Source organism: Meles meles, chromosome 2 (genome assembly GCF_922984935.1).
Source record: "Meles meles chromosome 2, mMelMel3.1 paternal haplotype, whole genome shotgun sequence".
NCBI lineage: Eukaryota > Metazoa > Chordata > Mammalia > Carnivora > Mustelidae > Meles > Meles meles.
In genome coordinates, this window is record NC_060067.1 from 25,793,597 (window position 1) to 25,802,706 (window position 9,110).

The 9,110-nt window shown below is 43.0% G+C and overlaps 1 protein-coding gene across 1 annotated transcript in view; it reads left to right on the forward strand.

Moving 5' to 3' along the window:
- CHIC2 (cysteine rich hydrophobic domain 2) overlaps positions 1-1,316 on the forward strand; it is a 69,716-nt gene extending 68,400 nt beyond the window's left edge. Inside the window, exon 6 of the mRNA XM_045998353.1 lies at positions 40-1,316. Within this exon, the coding sequence (XP_045854309.1) occupies positions 40-105 (66 nt within the window). The 3' untranslated portion in view covers positions 106-1,316. The remainder of the gene's footprint in view (positions 1-39) is intronic.
- The last annotated feature ends 7,794 nt before the right edge of the window (positions 1,317-9,110 follow it).

The window sequence follows — 9,110 nt, forward strand, 5'->3', positions numbered from 1 at the left end:
CTGAACTCTGACAGTTGTCTTAACTCTGTGTTCTCCCAGCAGCGTGTAGCCCCTATCGCTGTGCTCCAAATGTGTTACAGTTGGATGCCACGTTTCCAGACATGAATGGGTGAACACGAAGAATTTCTTGGTTATCTCTGTGGTACCTCCCATTAAACTACTCTGATTTACGCATCACAGTTGCATTCTTGGAATGAATTTGTATTAAGACCACAGATGAAATTCATTAAATCATTCAGAATCATCTGGAGAATGTTTTTCATTAACTAAGAAGATGAAGTACAGGAGCTGCCAATGTTGAAATCTAGAAGTTTAAAAGTATGTTACAATGTGTTCCAAGTATGCCTTTGGGGGACGTCTAAAATTGATTGGGGGAACATTGAAATAGTTTAAAATAGAAGGAATAAAAAATGATTCTTGTTTTTAAATAATTCAGAGTGCTGACCAGAGATAGTAGTAGTTCTGCCTTGGAATAACAATTTAGATTTCAGAATTTGAGTTTTATTTTCATGTTTGTTTTGACAAAATGCTTATTTTGTTTTCTTCAGCATGAAAAGGCATAAGGCTTTGAACTTTTTGAAACTGCCAGATCTAATTGTTGAAGTCTTAAAAACAAATCCAAGGGAATGTCAAAAATAATTCAAGTAAGGTAGAATTTACTATCGCAGCAAATCCATCTTCTCACAAAATAGCCTTTCAAAGATACCTTTTTCTCAAAAACAAAAGAGGGAAACATTTTACAAATTTTATTGTTGTCATTCTAATGCCAGGTTAACTGTTTTCTTTGACTCCAATTTTAACAGTTTAAAAATAGATAACTGAATCTGTTTTCTTAAAGCAAAGGAGTCCAGCTCAGTGTGTTAAATCTACTATTAAATGCAGGGCTGGTAGTAGACTTTTCTTCATAGGATTGTCTATTACACTTACGTAGATGAAATAAGTTGTTTCAATTATCTCACACTATATGACTTTGTTACTTCCAACAACTATAAGTTCAGCTTTAAGGGATATCTCCTCTTTTTTGTTTGTTTGTTTTTTTATTCATCAGTTCAAAGTTCAGAAGGCACAAAAGAAGTTGATAGTTTTCATTCTCTTCAGTTTGCTTCCATAAAGTAATCCTTGTATTGTGAAGTTTGTTTTGTTTTTGTTATTAGTATTTCCTTTCCTGCTAGTTACTGAAGAGATTTGATATTACAGTGCCCCCAAATCATGTAAGCTGTGGCCTGGAATAGCAGATGAAGGCTTCCTTTAAAAAAAAAGGTGGGGAGGTGGAATTGAGGGCACCTGAGTGGCTCAGTTGGTTAAGCATCTGCCTTCATGTCAGGTCATGATCCCAGGGTCCTGGGATTGAGCCCTGAGTCCTACTCCCTTCTCAGCTGGGAGTCTACTGCTCCCTCTCCCTCTGTCCCTTCCTCACTCATTCTCTCAAATAAAATCTTGTGTTTTATTTTAAGTGCATTAAAAAAGTGTATTAAAGGGTACTTCTAAGAGATGACACTGATGTAACCTAAAGACTTGTTGAACTTCCCTTTCTGAGTGAGACCAGAAAATCCAGCTAAGGAGTTACCTTCCAACCCACCAGTAGATCCTAGGTGAGTAGTCTGAAAACCAGTTGCCCCTCACTGGGCCAATGCACAGTTTACTAAATGATTAATGTAGATTTGCAGGTAAGAGAGCTAGAAATATGTTACTAATGAAATTGAGTTATTCTTCTTAATATGCCTGGGTGGCTCAGTGGGTTAAGTCTCCGCCTTCGGCTCAGGTCATGATCTCAGGGTCCTGGGATGGAGCCCTGCATCGGGCTCTCTGCTCAGCAGGGAGCCTGCTTCCCCCTTGCTCTCTGCTTGCCTCTCTGCTTGTGATCTCTCTCTCTCTCTCTCTCTGTCAAATAAATAAAGTCTTAAAAAAAAATAATAGGTTTGGTGAAGAAAGGGTTCAAACAATGTATGAAGCTGGTCCATTCCCAGACATTGTGCCAAGGGCAAAGGATATTAAAGGAAATAACCATCTCTCTGCTTCTGAAGAGTTGAGGCTGGTGGAGTAAGCATGTCACGTGATACGGTAACAGCCAAGGGAATTACATGGCCTGGCAGGGCTGCAAAAGAGCCATACATCTTGTATCAGGTGGGAAGTTACGTGAGGTGCGCAGGAGAGAGAGTAAAGGTGATTTTGAAGGATCAGTTGAAACAACAGACATGCGCGGAGACGGTTATGAATACGGTGCATTAAAAAACCAAGGGGTTCTGGGGCACCTGGGTGGCTCAGTGGGTTAAGGCCTCTGCCTTCAGCTCAGGTCATGATCCCAGGGTTCTGGGATCGAGCCCCGCATCGGGCTCTCTGCCCTGTGGACAGCCTGCTTCCTCCTCTCTCTCTCTGCCTGCCTCTCTGCCTACTTGTGATCTCTGTCTGTCAAATAAATAAAATCTTAAAAAAAAAAAAAAACCCAAGGGGTTCTGGGAATTACAGGGAACAAATAGTTGACAGGGAGGACGGAGGTGGGGGGCTGGGCAAAATCTGTGAAGGGGTGTGGGAGGTCCAGGCTTCCAGTTAAGAAACAAGTCACAGGGATGGGAGGTCCAGCACAGAAAATAACGTCGGTGGTATTGCAGTAGCACTGCAGGGTGACAGACGGTAGCGGTGCTTGTGAACATAGCATCACGGAGTTGTGAGATCACTTCGCTGTACAGCTGGAACTAATGCAACATTGTGTCAACTACAGACATACAAACACACATGCACACACTGCCAACCACAAAAATGGGTTCCCCATGATGGAAAATAGGGGGAAATGGTCTGGTATATAGTAATTAGATGTGAAATTAATAGATTATGAGGAAGCATCAAGAGAAGAAGAAAGGAAGAAGAGATGTGTATCATGCTGAAATTTTAACTACAATCGGAAACTACTGAAGGGTTTTTGGAAAAGGAATGGACCTGATCAATCTGTCGTTGATAATGCTCCTTCTGACCCGGAAATCATCCCAAATAAGCTCCATTGTTATTCCTTAGTTTAGTAACTCATTATTCTAGCTGTAAGACCAAATAATAGGTAAGAGAGAAGGAATGGAGGTGTAGAAAAATGGTTTTGCCCTTTAACGGAAAGACTAGCATTCTAACAATTTTGGAATAATTACCTGGGAATGTATCAAGGAATTTCTGGAATCAAACCTGGAATCTAACTCTGACATCACCTTCTAGCTGTGTGCCCTCAAGGATGTTACCTGACAGCTCTGTGTCTCGTGTAAAATAGATTTATAAGACCACCTGTTTCAAGAAAGAGCTCTGAGGACTTAAGAACCTAACACATGTGTTCCCCCGGCAATGCCACCCAACCCAAAACCACCAGGATGAGTAGGAGTTGAACAAAATGAGGTTGCTGCTTGTTGAAACCAGAGCGCACACAATGGGGAATCAGTGAGGGTATTTCAATCAGACAGCGCTGAAAGGACTTTATTATAGGATTTGGACTCAGGTAATTTGGAAGAGTTCAAAGAAGCAACAGTGTGCTCCAGAATTCGATTCTCTCAGGAAGCGGGGTAATATTATGATTGGATCTTGTTTAGAAGGAGGGAAGCATGAAGCAAAGTTAAAGCTGGAATGGGTAAAAAGCAGCAGTGACTAGTAGTAGGGGAGAGGGGAATGTTTGGAATTTGTGCTCTGCACTGTGGCTTTTTGTCCATGCTTAGACAAAATTATGAAGAGTGCTTATCTGTTTGTGTCATTTCATCAGGGTCATAGATGCCTAATAGTGGTGTTCTGTGAGATTCCGTTTATGTTCAGCAGGAGAACACCAAGGCCCCGCCGATAGTAACAAGCCAGCCCCCACATGCCAGGGGCTGCTTTTGCCTTTTTCATCACTTAGCACGATGCCTGGCCTAAAGTTCAAGCTTAAAAAATACTTCTTAAGGAACTGTAACATTGAGCCCAACTCTCAAAAATGCATTCTGAATCTAGCAGGGTAGACAGTGTGGTCTATTTTTGGAATTAATATAACAGTGTTTTCCAACTCTGTTGGCCTCTTCTATGTGAATGGATTTTTCTTGTGTTTTATTTTTTTTTTATTTTTTTTTTTAAAGATTTTATTTATTTATTGACAGAGAGATCACAAGTAGGCAGAGAGGCAGGCAGAGAGAGAGAGGAGGAAGCAGGCTCCCCGCAGAGCAGAGAGCCCGATGCGGGGCTCGATCCCAGGACCCTGAGATCATGACCTGAGCCGAAGGCAGCGGCTTAATCCACTGAGCCACCCAGGCGCCCCTTTTCTTGTGTTTTAGATTTTTATTTTGAGTTAGTATTTTTTCATACTCAGCAAGGATAAATCAGAATGTTAAACTTCTGATCTTTGAACATTTTCACAAAAGTTTAACTGAAAGTTTAAGAAATCGAATTCCAACATCTCTATTTTATGTAACTGTAACACTTTATAGTGTTTATTAAGACTGAACTTAAATATTAAGTGTAGTTATTTGTATGATGTCTGTGTTCCCAGATATGCCTCCAGAGCAAGCCTGTTTGCCTTGTTATTTTTTCTCTAGCACTCGGTACAGTGCCTGGCACAGACTGAGTGTCGAAGAAATGGTCGTTGAGTCCCTGGAGGAGGAAAAGAAACTGTGCTTGGAAAGCGGAACTGAAACTAACATGCATCGAGTGGTTATTCATGGCCAGGTGTGATTTTACACAATTGACAAAAGTTATAATGAAAACCTGGACATAAAGGATCGTTTCTGTGTTCTGCCAAGGACGCTGAAGAAACTTGCTCTTCTAGGAAGTGATTAAGCTCGATTTCAGATCTGTGTCATTCATCAAACATTTAATAAACACCCGTATTGCATGGGGGATTCAACTTATCAGAGCCTGTCATCGGCATCTGCTGCTTTGTAATTACAGCAGCTCCCTCATCTGCTCTCCCTCTGTCTTAGTCACCCTGGAGTCTCAGTGTGTTTGAAACATAGCTGTTCCCGACTGCCGACACCTCGCAGCCGAATGCGGCTGGAGAGGAACCTACAACCAGTGCTAATTTCATTTTTAGCTCATTCCCACAAGTGTCAAATAGTTAGCCACCGGGAGTTGTGACTGCTTCAAACATAACCCGTGTTCTCTTGCTGTCCAAAATGACTTTGCCACACCTTCACGTCCCTCCGAAGTGTCCGGCACTGGCCTCCTCTCACTACCAGATCTTTTCACCAATGTACACACATTCGCATCCTCCTCCCGTCTTTAAACAAAAGGAAACCCTCCCCGGACCTCATGCCCCTTTCTGGCGCGTCTCTCATCCCTCACGGAGTGCCTCTTAGAAGCTTGCTCATATCCCAGCTGGGGTCCAAGGACCCTAACAAGGTTTTGGCAGCCCTCCTCCCTGCAAGGTCACCGACCCCACACTCTGCCCAATCAGCGGTCGGTTCTGCTACTCTGGGACAGGGACTCAGGCGACCACTCCGTCCTCTCTGCGTTGTCCTTTCCTGCTTCCCGACTGCGTGTTCTCCCAGTTACTGGCTCTTCAGTCCATCCATTGGCTCTGGCTCCTCCTCTTAACCCCCAGACGCTGGAAGGTTTTGAAGATTCAGGTCCAGGACCTGACTCGTTTCCTTCTTTTTTCACGTCCTCTCTCATCTAATCCATGGTTTAGATCCAAGTTCACACTGCCAGCTCCGGCCTGGCCACTGAGCTGTAAGTGTAGACAGCCGCATGCCAATTTCACACTTCTCTGCTTGAATAACAAAATAGGTATTTCACACTTGAAATGGCCAAAGCAGGACTCTTGGTTTTCTCCCTGTGAAACTATTCTTTCTGTCTTCTTCCACAGGTCAGTATGTGGCTTCTCCTTTCACTGGGATAGGATATTCGAGACAAGAATGCAGGAGTGGTCTTTCCCCCTCAATTCCCCTACTCCCCATACACTCCCTTGGAAATACATCCTCCCTACTTGAATCTCTCTCCCTATCGTTGTTTTCACTTTTGTCCAGGCTTCCATTACCTTCTGTCAGTTCTTGGGGAATCGTTGCCCTTAACCGGTTTCCCAACTTCCTCTGTAATCTGGTCCTTGCCAACCTTTCACCTTCATTTCCTCCTTCCCAGCGCCTGGTCTCACCTACTCCAGTCTGAATACCTGGACTTTTCTTTTATTCTTTTTTAAGATTTTATTTCTTTATTTGACAGACAGAGATCACAAGTAGTTAGAGAGGCAGGCAAAGAGAGAGGGGGAAGCAGTCTCCCCGCTGAGCAGAGAGCCCAATGCGGGGCTCCATCCCAGGGCCCTGAGACCACGACCCGAGCCGAAGGCAGAGGCTTTAACACACTGAGCCACCCAGGCGCCCCTACCTGGTCTTTTCTGGTTATTCAAAACGGCAAATTTTAGTTCTCCTCAAGGGCCCTTTGTTCCTGTTGCCTTTACCTGGAATGACTAACTTTTCTTGTCATTCAGCCCTCAGCACCAACATCTCCATCAGTGAAACCTTTCCCAACAACTCAGTCTGAATTAACCCTGCTATCATTTGGTTTCCTGCTGTAGTTTCTTGATTATACTCTGCAGTGTCTCCATTGATCTTATTTATATTTTTGTTATTTGGTATGTCTTCCATTAGATTTTCAGCCCCATGAAATTGAGGACTTTGGCCAATTTAAATCCCAGCACTACATTCCCAGCACCAAGAACATTTCCTGACCTATGATAAGTGCTCGAGAAATATTTGTCAAGTGAATAAGTAAATTTTGTAGCCATATTTGTTTTAATATATGGCTGGCATTACCCTGCAACTTTGACCCTAGGAAATGTCCCTTGTTTCTCCCATGGCTCTGTGTGTCCACTGAGAAGCTTGGCTACTCCTAACCAGCCACTGTTAAGAAATTACAGTCTCCAGGGGTGCCTGGGTGGCTCATTGGGTTAAAGCTTCTGCCTTCCGCTCAGGTCATGATCCCAGGGTCCTGGGATCGAGCCCCGCATTAGGCTCTCTGCTCAGCAGGGAGCCTATTCCCCCCACCCCCACCCCTGCCTGCCTCTTGCCTTCTTGTGATCTCTGTCTGTCAAATAAATAAGTAAAATATTTTAAAAAAAGAAAGAAAGAAAGAAATACAGTCTCCAGACCCCTTCAGAATGAAAAGAAGGGCAGTGGGATCTTTGAACAGACATCCGTGAGGAAACTCATCAGTATATTATAAATGTAGGCCAAAACAAAAAATAGAGACACTGTCATAAAAATCTCTCACACACTCAAGTATTGAGCTTGACCCTTGATTTAAATAAAGTAGTGTACTTCCCGGATGGGGCTGATAAAAGGTAACAGTATTATGTGATGGGAAGAGAGATGAGACAAAGGCCAGAGTCTACTTTGAAAAAATACGTAAATCTCTGGCAGGTCATGACTTTAGACCACACACAGTCTGTCCTAAGAGAAAAAAAAAAACACAGGAAAGAAAAACAGCACCAACATTTCTATCCTTTTTGTGTTTGCCCGAAATAGAGTTTTGAGGGTACTCACGAGAGTGCGATGCTCTTTTCCAACCACAGACTATTCTTTCCTGGAATTCTCAAAGGCTTTTTGTTTGGTTGGGTTTTTTGTTTGTTTGTTTGTTTGTTTTTTCATTTTTCAAGTGAGTGTAACAATGCAACTTCGTCTTCATTAGTCCAAATTTATGTCATAATATAAGAATGTGTGTGTGCGGAGTAACTGACGAGGCATTTGCAAGGGGAAAGCAGAGTATGATCATCGTCTTGCATATTCACCCCATCTCTTTTCTCTTAGGCAGAACTTGTTGTCAAATATGGGAACGCATCTGTATCCTGAGATAGTTGATATTAGAAAATAGGGAGCATATGGGCTACATTAAAGTTTAGCAGCTCATGAATTAAGGTTTGTCTCAGTGTAATCTGTGACCATGCTCACTTTGACTGTTGTTTTATTAGACTTCTGCTTCCTTACCTGTAGAAGGGGATAGTGTTCTAGTTATTACTATTAGGGTATGAAGCAAATGGTACCAAGGCAGGTTAGAAAAACTATAACATTGGCCATTTGCAATTGGTCTACTCCCTTGATTGTTACCTGCCTGCAAAGGATGTTGAAAAGATTTGGAATTTTACTGTGCGTTCAAAGAATGTTTTTGCCAAATAGTTTAGAAGTCAGGGTCATCCCAGAATTAAAAAAAAAAGGGGACAGACATTAACAATTAGTCATGAGATTTTAACTGAAATGGAACTTTTTTTCTTTAAATAACTATGTAAGATAAAATAGATCTGTTTTTCTTCTTTTCTCTGTGGCCCATTAGTAATGATTAGAATATGCCAAAGGGAGATTTAAAATAATCCTGAGTGTCATTATTACCGATCGCTGTAGTTCATGAGTGGAGTTAGCACGGTTTACCAAGTCCTACTCTTTTTCTTTAGGGTAATTCCCTTTTTCCTGGAAATGCAGACTACCCAGGCGAGGCTGTGTGACTCGGTGTCCACGGCTGATGACCGATGTGCAAGACGCAGAGGAGCCTGGAAAGTCAGGGAAGCCACGGAGCTCAGTCCTGTAGATTCTGGACACTTCATCTTGCCGGCAGTCTGCGACCCTCCTCTCTGAAAGCCTTCACTGAGGGCACAGAGAGAGCAAAGGGGAAGGGGGAGGGGGGGCTCCTTGAATATCTGCTTGTGGCATTGTCTTGAGCTCATCAAGAGAACTCTGCACCAGGCATCCTATTAGAAGCAAGAACAAGTATCTATTGTTTGGGCTTAAATAGCTCTAAGTGTTTCTTCTAGAGATAATTAATTTAATTAACATAGTCCCTGAAGCCAAACTGAGCCTCATCTTGAGCTCTACACAGATTCCTTCCAAATTCCAGCACAAGGCTATTCAGAAGGAGCAAGCGATGGACTATGTAACTTTGTAGACCCACTGGGCCCTCCCTGCCCCTCCCCCCCTCCCCCAGACTTGCCTTCTTGACTTTGCTGGGAATGGAGGCCTTAGGACAGGGGCGAGACCTGGGGGCTCTTCCTGGGCTGAGGAGAGCGCCATTAGTTCTGATGGATTTAAAGGAAAGATCATCTTTCATCTGTGGATTGAGTTCCAAAAAAGGACAGGGGCATTTCTTCCATCCTGGTGGTGAAGAGAGAAATTTGGTCTACTGACTGTATCCCT